Source organism: Spodoptera frugiperda, chromosome 24, assembly GCF_023101765.2.
Source record: "Spodoptera frugiperda isolate SF20-4 chromosome 24, AGI-APGP_CSIRO_Sfru_2.0, whole genome shotgun sequence".
Lineage (NCBI taxonomy): Eukaryota > Metazoa > Arthropoda > Insecta > Lepidoptera > Noctuidae > Spodoptera > Spodoptera frugiperda.
This window is the reverse complement of record NC_064235.1, coordinates 5,077,838-5,093,952: the sequence shown is the minus strand read 5'-3', so window position 1 is coordinate 5,093,952 and position 16,115 is coordinate 5,077,838. Positions and strand designations below refer to the sequence as shown.

Here is a 16,115-nt window from a genome sequence, read left to right as displayed (position 1 = left end):
GCCAAATATATCGAAGTGGTTCGATTATGATAAATTGAAAATGGAGTGTTTGAAGAGGCATGAGGAGCTTCAGCACTTGATGGAGACCAGGCAGAAAGATGGAGACACTTCCCTAGCTAGGTAGTTGTTATATTTTTAACAAGTAATTACTTTTTTGAAAGACATTTAAAATTAATTTGACAGATTGTTTATGTCGTGTTGGCTGCATCGTTGGCTGAATGCCGGGCAAGACTTCTCGGGTTCGATTCCCAAGTCGGGCAAAGGTATCACTGGGTTTTTTTCGGTTTTTACGAAAATTTCTCAGTGGTAGCACGGAGTCTGGAATTGTGTCCAGTATATGGCAATAGGCTCACACTCAGGGACTTATAACACAAATGGTGAAAAGCAGGTGTACATTGTACAGCGGCATTACGTGCCGAAATATGCACCTCTGCCTACCCCTTAGTCTAATAATGTCTGTCAAATTAATTTTATTTTTCTATACATGTTACTGCTTTCTATGGGGGAATTAATATTTTAATGTTTCGAATTGTTGGCAATACTTAATTTTAATATTATTACGTCTGGCAACAATTCGAGACATTTACATTTCAAATATGGAATGCAAGCACGACACTCATCTCTTATCGTTTACCATTACAAAAATTCAAATTTCGAACTTCAAATTCTATACAGCCAATCCATCGTATGACCTCTTCACTTTTTTTTCAACTCGTATTTTAGATACTAGCATTTTGGCACTGACGTATCTGCACCTACCACCAATGTATACTTCAACTGTTTTTACACGTAGACAGAACTACGCCTTGTGTTTAACACAAATATCTTCAAATGGGACTATCGCCTCGACTATCTTGTTCCAAACGTATTCTTACTAAATACCAACGTTTACTAAACTCCATTTTTACTTAATTATTATTTAATCAGCTTATGCCCGAATACTCAAACGCTACTCAATTTTAAGACGCTCTCAAAACTAGTTCTGTCCCTATCAATTCTTTATAAACTGACAGAGATAGCACGATATTTAAGTACAACTTAAAATTGAGTAGCATTTGAGTATTCGGGCGTTACTCACGTAACTGTTTGACGAGGAACTCGACTAGTTTCAAGCCATGCTAGAGGCTTATATTCATGAGCAGCATTCCGCGACACACGACGCGGCGATTGTCGCGCTGCTACTAGCCTCTAGCATGGCTTGAAACTAGTCGAGTTCCTCGTCAAACAGTTACGTGAGTATGCCGATAACATAATAATTAATTTCCATTTTAGTAATAATCGAATGTTTCTAGTTTTCTCAATGTTATTAATTCATCATTACTATAACGTAACCATAATCATAATTCATCAAAATTATTTGACACTACTCATATCTTCACGTACATTTTGTGACTAAAACGTTTTTGTACAAAAATACATAATAATAATTGGTCTTCATTACCAAAATTTTAAGTCTTAAGCAACTCTGCTACAAGAATAGTAGGGTTTATTTTTGATAACCCATCATTATGTCAAGTAACAAATACTTAATTTGTAAAATATTTTTTATTTATCATTGTACAAAGGAATTAATAAGTACTGACCAACTGACCACCATACTCAGAGTCATTTAATGGTTATTTAACCCAGTCCTTAGTAATTGTTTTCGGAACAAAAGCCATGCTTCTGCACGAATGTGCCGGCTCGACCGGAGTGATACCACAGCCGAGCAGAAAACCGACGTGAAACAACGCTTGGGTTGTGTGAGAGCCCAATTACCCCTATACCAATCTTCCTAATCCCCAATTCCCCTTAAATTCCTAACCTCCAAATGCACCGCATTTGTAACGCCTCTGGTGTTTCAAGTGTCCATGGGCAGCGGCGATTGCTCACCATCAGGTAATTCGTCTGCTCGTTTACCGGCTTATTCCATAAAAAAAAATCTCTGAGTATGGCAGTGAGTTAATAACCAAAAACTTTGTACTAAAATGAATTCATTAGTTCATTCATCAGCCATTTTAATTCATTCTTAAAGTGTTAATACTTCATTCAGTAGCTACATATTCTAATCTTCATTACCTATTTACTCATAGTCACTCAAACACATCACTAATGGACACAAAAAACATTTTTATTTATATTAATTTTAATTTTAAGCACCTTCCCAAAAGCCTATAGGTCAAATATTCATTTTACTTTATGATTTTATTTTTGTTATATAATTAGCGGGAAGCTCTTTTTATTTATGGTTATTTTTTTGTTTTATTTTTTAAATGCAATGAAACGAGCATGGCTGAAATCTAAATCTAAACTGTAACATTAATATTTGACCAACTTTAAAAAGACTATCTCTCTAAAAGAAGCAGAAATTAACAGATTAATAAACTAAAAACAGGTCACGAAGATCGTTCAGGGAAAATTTCATTGTGCCCGGGACGAAATGGTGTGGCGCCGGCCATATTGCAGCGAAATACGGAGAATTGGGACTCGATGATAAGGAAGACCGCTGTTGTAGAGCCCACGATCACTGCCGAATGAACATCGGCATGTTCCGACGACGTTTCGGCTACTTCAACTATAGGCCCTATACCATATCCCATTGCCGATGCGATAGGAGGTTAGTTACATTTTTAAAATTACATGGGCAAAAGGGTTTGACGTTTGGCGTTTGACAGCTGACAGCTGGGAGGTTTGACGTTTGACAGCTGTCAAGTGGGAAGGCGGGAGTTTGTGTTTTTGTTTTTTATTTTTGGAATTTCGAATTGTTTTTTTTTTGGGTTTTGTTTTTGTTTTTTTTTTCTTTTATTTGTGTTTGTCACACGTACATGGGTGGGTGTGGGGAGTTTTGCACTCGAATTCACTATCACTACACAATTTGAGCAAAAACACAATTCAAGCAAAGTTATTTACTCGATTGTAGGATATGGTATTGTTACATATAGAAAATTGGCCTCAAATTTATCAAAAAACATGTTCGGTAGCATTTAAACATAGTTATTGAACCAATTGTGGAGTCAACCAATCTTTTGCCTGATTTAGAAATCGAACAATACATTAAATACATTTATGGTTAGTATTCCATTTCCATACCTACCAAAGTCTTTCAAATTTCATGTTTACCAAAGAAAAAAAAATACAGGTTTTGGTCGGCAACGCACCTGTAACTCCTCTAGTGTTGCGGATGTAAAAAGCTATTGGCGTTTGTTATTCTTGGTTTTTTTACTGTGAGTACGATTTGGTGGGTGAAGGGTGCTTCTTGTACATTGCAATCATCATTCGCTTATTGTATATATTACTTTTAACTCGGCGTTTCTCGCGTGAGCTAGCTTATAGACATACTTCTCCGTACCCTTGGGGGTATAGGGTGTAAATATCAACCATATTTCAAAATAAACAAACATACCGCCGTACTCAGTCATTTAATTGTTACTTAACCCAGTACTTAGCAATTGTTTTCGGAACAAAATCGTTACTAAGGAATAGTTTAAGTAATCATTAAATGTCTCTGAGTACGGCAGTTAGGTTACTTTCGCATATTATATATTTAAAGCATAAAAGGTTTATCTATAGCAGTGCAGTGATTCGCGATGCAATGTAAATTGATAAGCAATTAGTTTTTTTCACAATCATTAGAACTTGAGACGGGATATTTACCATGTTTATTTATGTCGATGAGTTCCCGATATTTCGGTACTGTTGCAAGCGCCATGATCATGAATGAACCTACTCGTTTACCGACTTATTCCATAGAAAAAAAAAATGTGTATCAGCGTTGCCCTACTACGATTTTCTCCTGTGTCGTGGGTGCGTTTACAAACATACAAGTTCACATACACATGACACCCAGACCCGAAACAACGGTTTGTGGATCACATAAAGGGTTGTTCCGTGCGGGAATTTTATAGCAAGATTCAGTCGCTTAGCTATTTTACACAGAGATACACATTGAATAAAACCAGTATAAACTGACCGTCGTATGTAGGGAAAGATTATGCAAAGCGGGATCATAGTAAACTAGTCTACATAAATCTACTAGTATAAAGTGACCGTCGAATGTGTGGAAGTGTCTTATAAAGATAGGTCATGATAAACTGGTTTTTAGCTGTATAAAACCAGAATAAACTGACCGTCGAATGTAGGGAAGTCTCATATAACGCGAGGCCAAGATAAACTGGTGATGTATAGCTAAATTACCAGTATAAACTGACCTTCGAATGTGTGGAAGTTTCATATAACGCCAGTCACTGATAAAATAGTTCTTAGAGCCGAAATATTCCAGTATAAGTTGACCGTCGAATTTGGAGAAATGTCATATAAAGCGAGGTCAAGATAAACTGGTGAGTATAGCTAAAATAACCAGTATAAAGTGACCGTCGAAAGTGTAGAAAAGTTATATAAAGCGAGTCCAGGATAAAATGGTTATTATAGCTATGATACACCAGTATATATTGACCGTCGAAAGTAAGGAAAGATCTTACAAAGCGAGCTCATGGTAAACTGGTTGCTCCTTGGGGTTGAGCCTCGTGTACAGTCAAGGAAAAAATATTTCGCAAAATAATAAAACCAGATTTTTTTATTACAATTTTTTTTATTAAAAAAAATGTTTATCCAACACTAGGATTTTCTCCTGTGTCGTTCGTAAGTAGGTATGTATTTTAATACACATATTTTTTTACATATTTTTATATATGTATATCACACCCATACTCGGAATAACCATTTGTGTAGCACCATTGATTTATAAAAATATTGGAACACACAAAAAATTGTTCCGTCCGGGAATCGAACCCGCAACACGTAGGACAGCTGCCGGTCGCCCAGCCACTGACCCTATAGCACAGTCCATCCGATAAAATTAATACTGTATTTTAGGATTTTTTACAATATTATAATTTACAATAAGATTATTTATTTATGCCGTGAAAAATAGATCGATTATTAAATACTAAATTCTTATTTCGTTATAAAATCATAAAATATACAAATCAAAAAAATACTACCAAAAAATACCATTTTTAGGTAAGCGTCCACAGGCCCGCATCGTACGCATCGCACGCAACGGATTTTAGTTTGTCTTGTATAGAAACTCATACAACTGCGTCCACTGATCCGCATCGTACGGACCGCATCATCGGCAATGCCTACATGCGATGCGTACCGATGACGTCATACGGAATGCGTACGATGCGGGCCTGTGGACGCTTACCTTTAATGGATTATGTAGTACATTACTTACAGTTTACAACCTTTCTTTTCATAAAAAAAAAGTTACAATATACAGGGTGTAACAAAAAGAGGGTATACATATTAAGTGCACGGTTTCTAGATAACATAACAAACGATACGGGAAGGGTTTTTTAAACTCATGTTTTCATGGAACCAAGTTATGATTTTTTCCAATACATAAAATTCCAGAAACCGAACATCAATATTAGGTAGATAGGTAGCGATCAGATTTACAGAAGAAAAAATGTTTCTTACGATTAGCGAGTGACCCCTGTATTGTTGTAATACGTTTGTATGATTTAAAATCAAGAACTATCCGACACCAAGTATTTGGTACCAAATTTTTTTTTTGAAACGTATTTTGAGCTGAAACTTTGTGTAGAGATTCTATTCAACCTGTATTCTTCAGTGCTTCTTGATGTATATGGGTATTTTGTTACACGCTGTATATTTGGACTAAAAACACTAACCATTGTAAAAAAAAGGAGGAAGCCAGAGTTTCTATGAAATCTGCTCCCACCTTCCAATAGCTATGTGTGTTACATAATTATATAGGTAATTTTGAGCTGAATAAAAGTTACTATGGCGCCAAGTTCCAAATCTTAGTCCGTTCAGAGTTATTCTTTATTAAACATGGTAGTTTTATCAGTAGCCAAGTAATTATATTTTTGTGTCATAATAGGGATGATGACGGGGTATGAAAATTACAAATCTATTTAGTCCGTCAGTTAGGTAATGAAAAAATATTAGACACGTATTTTTTTGTCGTATAAGATTAAAATACTTAGATAAAACGAATGAGTATAAAACGTACTCAAAAGTGACATCACGCGATATTTCAAATCGATATACCTATCTTCGAAAGTATTTGTTTCCGTAAGAAAATAAAAAAATACGTGTCTAATGTTTTAAAGTAATCTACAAGACGGACATTAAAATGAAAATTTGTCATCTACCCTATTACATTTGTGCTTATAATAATAAAAAACAAAATGGAATCTTAAAAATTCAAAATAAGAATTCGTGTATACAGCATTAGAAAATATACTTGGTGCTTCAATTGATTATAGTCTTTATTATAATACGATAGAGTAGCTTATTGTACTAACACATAGTATATTTACAGGGACATATTTTTTTTATTACGTATTTATGAAAATCTTAGGGTACGTTCACACAGACCGGATCGTAGCTATACGCTTGATTAATAGGGGAAAATCATCCAATGACTTCCCCCGCCTTGAGCGAGGAGGAAGGGAGTGTCAGACTCTTACTGACTAAAAACTGCCCCGTTTCTACTTCTGCCCTTCGAACCGAAGCCCCGGTAACCCGCTAGGTAGTCCGAAGCTCCGGATCAGGCATCAGCCCTACTGGGCCCCATCTGAGTATGAGTTTGCTTTACGTTTAAAGTAATTGAAACGAGATACCAATACGTAAAACTTTGTTTTCAACGTGATAAAAATTTGCTAACAGTGCACTTTAAAAAATAAACCTTAATACAAATATAGATAAAACACTTTTTTGAACGTCATAAAAATTTACTATCCTCCTCCGAGCCGATCTGTATGTGGACGAACCCAAAATGTCCCATTTTAGACAAAAAATCTTAAATTTTACTGATTAAGTACAGTCTCGATTTATTTAAAAAAAAAGGACTTCTTTAAATATTTTATAGTCTCATTAAAATGTTAGCCATTATGCGGTGGACAAACGCCCATAGATAATGACAGCGACTGTTGACGGTTTCCCGCCATTTGATATGTCATTCAGACAACATAACCTACAAAATATTACGTAATAAAAATTTTTGAGCGAAGTTTTTAAAAAAAACGTCTCAATGACTTCGTTAATGGAAGAAATGATTAAATTAGTTTGATTTGATAGGCAAGTTCGAACACAATATTTTTAGTGCCGTCATAATATTTAGTAGATAATATACCTAATTAAAAATTTCGGAAAATACGGTTTCTATAAAAATGTACGTCGTGTACGGACATAGGTATTCTTACGGGGAATGTTTACTTAACTTTCACATAATTTGTCATTATTGACAACAATTTTAAAATAATTATTTCGGTAATTCTCCTATTAAATTCACACATCCTCATATTTAATTTACATACGGATACGAAACAATGTAACCAAGAATTGTATTGTGAATCTGATTGAAAAAGAGTAACCTACGGAGTTTCTTGCTCGTTCTTCTCCATAGGAATCTACACTTTGGAACGAGCAAATAGAGCAACTAGAGGACTGACCGACAGACAGATGTTATTCATATTATTATATTTGCTTTGACGTTCAAAAGTTTTTACTTTGACAAACATATATTATTACGAACAAATAATGACCGATTTATGTAAGCCTATTTCCGTACACCGCGCTATCACAAAAAACGGGATCAAAAACTTAAACAATAATATAATAACATTATTATCTAAAAACAATGTAATACACAACGATAAATTAACAAAAACACAACTATTTGGCACATAACGTTTATAAATCTTACTCTTACCGCCATACTCAGAGTCATTAAATGGTTACTTAACGCAGTCCTTAGCAATTGCTTTTCATACAAAATCGTTACTAAGGAATAGTTTAAGTCTTTGACTGCCAATAGAAAACTGATGAAGGCAAATCCTCCGCTAACGTCGGTCACCGGTGACCACCACGGCGTTCAATGTGTTAAGTAATCATTAAATATCTCTGAGTGCGGCAATTAGCAACAAAAAAACGTTAACAATAATACTAAAAACATTATACATAACATATTTTCCTAATAAAATGTTAACAAACTTGAAAAAAATATACATAATAAGGTAACTTTATAAAAAATCCAAAACGAATATCGATTCGAAAAAACTCGATTGATTTAAAAAATGTAACTATAAAACATTAGTATTATAAAGCAATAAGTATTGACTAATCTAGGCAGTCGGCTATGTTCAAGATAGCATTCATTTATTCGTACAATCGACGCTGTTGAAGTACCGCGCGCAGGGTTACCATACCATTATTACCAAATTAGTACAATTTAAAAGAAAAACCGAAAAATTATTGTACGTTTCTCCACCCATACCACATCACTAAATTAGTACTAAAGAAAAACCGGAATATTGTTGTACGTTTCGACCCATACCACATCACTAAATTAGTACTATTAAAAGAAAAACCGGAAAATTATTGTACGTTTTTCTACATGGAAATTCGAATTTTTTTTCTAACTAGGCCGAAAATATTAAGTCTTTGTTGAGAATGTGTGGGAATATTTTCTATAAACAGAAATAGAATCAAATGTATTAAGATGATACAAGAGAAATCGTATTTATATTTCACGATACTTACAATAAATATAGGAATATTCTATGAATACACAGAATTAACGGAATTTCAGTAATTTGGCCTAGGAACCCTTGCGCACATGACTTACAATTCCATATTAATATTCACAACTCACAGCCTAACAAATGAATCACATTTTATTACAATAGGCTATAATTAAAAAAGTATTCTATTTTACTACTTACTCAGTCAGGAAGAATCCAATTCTAAATTAATTTAACCAATCATTCAATTTATGAACTAAATCACATATTTACAATCACAAAAATACACGTCTATGTAAACACGCGTGGTTTATGGAAGTTTAGTTAGCGGGATGTGTCGCTTGAGGTGTACGGCAAGATGATCTTTGCGGGAGAAAGGCTTGTCGCAATGGCGGCAGGTGAAGGGCTTCGCCCCCGTGTGTTTACGCATATGTCTGGACAGTTCATCAGGCCGTCCGAAGCTCCAGCCACAACCTTCCCAGGTACACTTGTATGGTCTCTCACCAGTATGGGAGCGCATATGATTCTTCAAATGCGACACCTTTGTGAACACCTTCTTGCACGATGGAATTTCACACGTAAACATTTGACGGAACGAGTTGGCGACACATCTTACGTATGGCTTATCAGGCTTATCCTTACGAAGCACCTGAAGCACTGCCTTGGCAGACTTGTCAGTTTTGGCGGCAGATAATATGTCAGACCTGATCTTGGCAAGCTTGACAATTTCGGCAGCATTTATAAACTTTGCGGTTGTGGCAGTCTTGGCTGATTTGGCAGCCTCACCCTCTCTGTTCTTTTTCATCTCATCTATTTGGTCTGTTATTGTATCGTCAGAGTCAGGTAGTGTTTCACTCTGATCGCTGGAAGCTTCAATGACTGGCAGTGGCGATGGCATAGAGTCTACTGAGACGCCCAGCGGAGAATATAGAGGAAATATGTACGGAGAATCTATCGGAATGTCTATTGAAGGCTCTATCGGAGATTCTGGCGGGGAGTCGGGCACAGGAGGCGGTGCCTTCGGACGCCGAAATCCATCCTCGTCAAACTCTGATTGAGACTCTGGCGTAGTGTCTGGCTGAGACTCCGGCGAAAAGTCAGTTCGAGACTCTGTATCAATATCGTCGAAATCTTCGTGAGACTCCGATTGAGCCCCCAGCGGAGAATATAGCGGTAAAATGAACGGAGACGCTATAGGGAGCGGAACCTTTAGCGAGGGCTCAAGTGGTGATTGCGGCGGAGAATCAGGCACAGGGGGCGGCGCGGCGGGACGCCGAAATCCGTCTTCGTCAAACTCAGGGTCAGGTCTTGACCTGAATTCTGTTTGAGACTCTGACACGAAATCTGATGGAGTCTCTGGCGCAGTTTCTGATTGAGACTCCGGCGAGAACTCTGATCGAGAGTCTGTGTCAATGTCTGCAAAATCTTCGTGTGATTCTGATGAAGCGCCCAGCGGAGAGTATAGAGGTAAGATTAGAGGAGACGCCATTGGAAGTGGAACCTTTAACGAAGGCTCTAGTGGCGATGCTGGTGGTGAGTCGGGCACAGGAGGCGGTGCAGGCGGACGCCGAAACCCATCCTCATCAAACTCTGATTGAGACTGTGACACAAATCCCCTTCGACACTCTGACGCGAATTCTCTTTGACACTCTGACATAAATTCTGTTTGTGAATCTGGCTCATTTTCTTGTTGGGACTCCGGCGAAAATTCTGACCGAGAGTCTGTATCAATGTCTGCGAAATCTTCGTGAGACGCTGACGATGCCCCCAGGGGAGAGTATAACGGTAAGATTAGGGGAGATGCCATTGGGAGGGGAACCTTTAGTGAAGGCTCTAATGGAGACGGTGGTGGGGAGTCAGGCACAGGGCGCGGTGCCGGTGGACGTCGAAATCCGTCATCGTCAAATTCAGGGTGAGATCTTGACCCAAATTCTGTGTGAGTCTCCGGCGGTATTTCTGCAAACTCGGTCTGAGACTGTGGGGGAATTTCTGCAAATTCAGTGTGAGTCTCTGGCGGAATTTCTTGAAACTCTCCTTGAGACTCTGGCGGAATTTCTGCAAACTCTGTATGAGGCTCTCGCGTAAATTCTGCAAACTCTCTGTGAGTCTCTGGCGGAATTTCTGCAAACTCAGTATGAGACTGTGGTGGAATCTCTGCGAATTCTGCGTGAGACTCTGGCGGAATTTCTGCGAACTGTGTGTTAGGCTCTTCTGGTGGAATTTCCGCGAACTCTCTGTGTGTCTCTGGCGGAATTTCTGCGAATTCTGTGTGAGACTCCGGCGGTATTTCTGCAAACTCTGCGTGAGGCTCTTGCGTAAATTCTGCAAACTCGGTCTGGGGCTGTGGTGGAATTTCTGCGAACTCTCTGTGAGTCTCCAGCGGAATTTCTGCGAATTCTCTGTGAGTCTCTGGCGGAATTTCTGCGAACTCCGTATGAGTCTCTGGCGGAATTTCCGCGAACTCCGTATGAGTCTCTGCCGGAATTTCTGCGAACTCTGTGTGAGTCTGTGGCGGAATTTCTGCGAACTCGGTCTGAGACTGTGGAGGAATTTCTGCAAACTCCGTGTGAGGCTCTTGCGTAAATTCTGCAAACTCGTTCTGGGGCTGTGGTGGAATTTCTGCAAACTCTCTACGAGACTCCGGCGGTATTTCTGCGAACTCTGCGTGAGTCTCTGGCGGAATTTCTGCGAACTCCGTGTGAGTCTCTGGCGGAATTTCTGCGAACTGTGTGTTAGGCTCTTGCGTAAATTCTGAAAACTCGGTCTGAGACTCTGGGGGTATTTCTGCAAACTCTTCGTGAGACTCTTGCGCAAATTCTGTAAAATCTGTTCGAGCCTCTGGCGGAATTTCTGCAAACTCTGTGCGAGACTCTTGCGCAAATTCTGTAAAATCTGTTTGAGACTCTGGCGGCATTTCTGTAAACTCTGCGTGAGACTCTTGCGCGTACTCTGTGTGGGCTTCTGGCGCAAATTCTGTTTGAGATACTGGCGCAAATTGTGATTGAGACTCCTGCGTATATTCGGACTGAGATTGTGATAAAAACTGAGTTTGGGACTCTGGCGTATATTCTGTATGTGACTGTCGTGGGAATCCTGTAAACTCTCCGTGAGAATCTGGAGTAAACTCTGTTTGTTCAGATACTGGCGTAAATTGTGATTGAGACTTCGTCGCATATTCTGTGTGAGACTCTTGTGGAAATTGTGCATACTCTGTGTGAGCCTCTGGTGCAATTTCTGCAAATCCTGTGTGAGACTCTGACAATATCTCCATGTGAGAGTCTTGTGCATATTCTGTGTGAGACTCTTGCGCAAATTCAGTTTGCGATGCTGGCGCAAATTGTGATTGAGACTCAGGCACAAAATCTGAACGAGATTCTTGTAAGAACTCAGTGTGAGTCTCTGTTGTATATTCAGTGCGAGTCTCTGATGGAAATTCAGTAAACTCTCTGTGAGACTCTGGCGTAAACTCTGTTTGATACACTGGCTGAAACTGTGGTTGTGTCTTCGACGCATATTCTGACCGAGATTGAGATAAAAACTCAGCTTGAGACTCTGGCGTATATTCTGTATGAGGTTCTTGTTGGAATTCTCCAAATTCTGCGTGAGACTCTGGCGTAAACTCTGATTGAGATGCTGGCACAAATTGTGATTGAGACTCCGGCGTATATTCTGACTGAGATTGTGATAAAAACTGAGTTTGCGACTCTGGTGGGAATTCCGCAAACCCTGCGTGAGACTCTGGCGTAAACTCTGATTGTTGAGTTACTGGCGCAAATTGTGATTGAGAAGCTTGAGACTCTGGCGTATATTCTGTGTGAGGCTCTCGTTGGAAATCTCCAAATTCTGTGTGAGACTCTGGCGTAAACTCTGTTTGTTGAGATACTGGCGCAAATTGTGATTGAGACTCCGTCGCATATTCTGACTGAGATTGTGATAAAAACTCAGCTTGAGACTCTGGCGTATATTCTGTGTGAGGCTCTCGTTGGAATTCTGCAAACTCTGGCGTAAATTCTGTTTGAGAAATTGACGTAAATTGTGATTGAGACTCCGGCGTATATTCTGACTGAGATTGTGATAAAAACTGAGTTTGCGACTCTGGCGGGAATTCCGCAAACCCTGCGTGAGACTCTGGCGTAAACTCTGATTGAGATACTGGCGTAAATTGTGATTGAGACTGAGACTCCGGCGTATATTCTGACTGAGATTGTGATAAAAACTCAGCTTGAGACTCGGGCGTATATTCTGTGTGAGGCACTCGTTGAAATTCTCCAAATTCTGTGTGAGACTCTGACGTAAACTCTGATTGAGATGCTGGCACAAATTGTGATTGAGACTCCGGCGTATATTCAGACTGAGATTGTGATAAAAACTGAGTTTGAGACTCTGGCGTATATTCTGCGTGACACTCTGGTGTGAACTCTGTTTGTTGTTGAGATACTGGCGTAAATTGTGATTGAGACTGAAACTCCGACGCATATTCAGACTGAGATTGTGATAAAAACTCAGTTTGAGACTCTGGCGTAAATTCTGTGTGAGACTCTCGTTGGAATTCTCCAAATTCTGTGTGAGACTCTGGCGTAAACTCTGTTTGAGATACTGGCACAAATTGTGATTGAGACTGAGACCCCGGCGCATATTCTGACTGAGATTGTGTTAAAAACTCAGTTTGAGACTCTGGCGTATATGCTGGGTGAGACTCTGGCGTATATGCTGTGTGAGACTCTGGCGTATATGCTGTGTGAGACTCTGGCGTAAATTGTGATTGAGATTGAGACTCCCGCGCATATTCCGGGTGAGATGGTGATAAAAACGCAGTTTGAGACTCTGGCGTATATGCTGTGTGAGACTCTGGCGTATATGCTGTGTGAGACTCTGGCGTAAATTGTGATTGAGACCGAGACTCCCGCGCATATTCCGGGTGAGACGGTGATAAAAACTCAGTTTGAGACTCTGGCGTAAATTGTGATTGAGACTGAGACTCCCGCGCATATTCCGGATGAGAGTCTTTTATAAATTCCGAGTGAGACTCTGGTAAAAACTGCATGTGAGACTCTGACGTAAACTTCGCTTGAGACTCTGAGCCATATTCTGGGTGAGACTGTGATACGAACTCGGGGTGAGACTGCCGTGCAAATTCGGACTGCGATTGGGGCTCAAAGTCCTGGTCAGATTCAGGCGGCACATATTCTGTCGGAGAGCCCAGTGGAGCGGGAGTGGCGATTGATCGCCAGTCGTCGGAGACAGAGAGAGGCTCCGGAAAGGATACCGGTACAGTTTGCGGCGATGGCGACCAAAGTAACACCTCCACCTGAATCGGCTTATCCGATTTATCCGATTTTTCCGATTTTTCCGACTTATCCGATTTTCCGTTTTCCTTCTGCAAATACTTATCCATCTCGCCGCGCGTTTGTTGCCAATAGCCGTCCAAAGGCACTTTCCACTTGAAACAAGCATTGTTGCTGTTGCTTTTGTCACCATTTTGTTGCTCGTTGCGAAATGTGTTACCGTTACCGTTCGGTAGAACGTTCATCGCGGGCCGCGGTTACATGTGATGCCGATCGATTAAACCGGCGCGGCGCGACCTCCTCGCTTCACGGTCCGCGGGCGACTGCCGGGCAAACTCAACAAGCTATTTGATGCGTACCGTGTTTACTAAGGACGAAAGTTTGACATTATTGTCGAAACGTAATTAAACGTGACACGTTTTGAACGGTATTTAGCGTTTTAATGCCGTATTCAGAGTCATTTATTGGCAATTGTTTTCGGAAGAAATTCCTTTGAATGATTAGTATCTTAAATGATTAGGTACTTAAATAAGTTATTCTGAGTACGGCGGTCAGGGTCATAGCGATTGTTTTCGTAACAAAATCGTTACTAAGGAATAGTTTATATTTTAGTAATTATTAAATTAGTCTGAGTGGGGCAATGAACATTGTAATTGCGTGTTTTGTTTATTAGAAGTTATTATGAAAAAATATATTAGATCTTAAAATATACTTCTTATAATATGTGTTTTATTATTCAGTAATATGAGAATAGGCATGTTTCCTACTAATCAACTTCAATACTTTTTTCGAAACATTACTTTTCTATAATTTTGTAGGAGATCGCAACTTATGACGTCATAAGTTTTTTGAGTAAAATAGCATACTTACTTTTTTTAAATTTGGTAAAAAAAATTAATAAATAAGTGTATCGTCAAATTAATTAATACGGTTATTTTGGGATATTTTATTATATTGACTATCCAATTATTATTCTGGTGTAATCTAATATGGTTATCGATTATATTGTTTACTAAAGACAGGGTTTTTGACATATTTTGTAAAGATCTAATCTATTGGAATACTTTTATTCCCCTTCTTGGTGAGATTGACAGATCGATCTGATTTTTTATACTTCTTTTTAGTCTTGTAAAATTCGTTGTCGAGTGAAATTAAACTGTTTTGGTGAATCAATGGTTTGAAATCATAGATTATAAAATAATAACAGTCATGGTCATGGATAAAATGCTTATTAAAAAAAGAAATTATAGTTTCCGTAAAATTGATTCGATGATATTACACATTTTCTTATTATGTAGGATTGAGTATGTATTATATTCAGATAAAAAAATAAAATTTTAATAATGAAATGTTTAAAAAAATATACTTATTCATAGTTTTTTAATGAATTGTTGATGATTGAATCATTAATTTGATGATGGGTACTTTATTTTTGTATTTTTCTCCAAGAAATAAGTATCCAAGCTATAAAAAGCCAGTATAAATTGACCTTCAAATGTACAGAAAAATCATACAAAACGAGACCATGATAGACTGGATTATTCAGCTATTAAAACCAGTATAAACTGACCGTCGAGTGTACAGAAAGTTCATACAAAAAGGGACCATGATAAACTGAATTTATATAACTAATAAAACCAGTATAAACTGACAGTGGAATGTCAGGAAATTTCAAATAAAGAGAGGTCATGGTACACTGGATTTTCTTGTATAGCTATTAATCCAGTATTAATTAATCGTCGAATGTTTGAAAAGTTAAAATATAAACGTTATAAAATACATTAACAGCAAGTAATATAATATTTACACCACAGAGGTAATAAAATTAACATTAAATTAAAACGTAAAAATCTATAGAGACAACCCTACACTTTTATGGATAGGTACTTAGGAAAAGGTATTTATAGCTTTTGTTTATGACACATATACTCGTGTTACATACTTGCTTTTACCCGCGGCTTCGCTCGCGAAGAGATCCATTACACCCAGTCCCGGAACAACAATTTGTGGATCACGTGGATCACACAGAGTTGCTCCGTGCGGGAATCGAACCCGCTACACGTTGCGCGGCAGCCGATTGCCCGGATGGAGTAGATGATATATTGTATATAAAGTTTTTCTTAATTAAGTATGCGAGTCTGACTCGCTCGAACTTCGCCCGGTATATTTTTTTATTGCATTAGGCATCATAAACACGTCGGTGGTCGATTAAATATAAGTTTGGTTGTAAAAAAGTTAGAAGAGGTCATTACGTAATACAATTATGCCCGAATACTCAAACGCTACTCAATTTTAA

The 16,115-nt window shown here is 38.4% G+C and overlaps 1 protein-coding gene across 1 annotated transcript; it reads right to left on the bottom strand.

Annotated features, from left to right (window-relative positions):
- Positions 1-4,464: 4,464 nt before the first annotated feature.
- On the bottom strand, positions 4,465-14,064 carry LOC126912235 (titin-like). Its single transcript, XM_050703379.1, has one exon. It carries the CDS (start codon positions 14,062-14,064, stop codon positions 8,845-8,847), a length of 5,220 nt encoding a protein of 1,739 aa, XP_050559336.1. The 3' UTR covers positions 4,465-8,844.
- Positions 14,065-16,115: the final 2,051 nt, after the last annotated feature.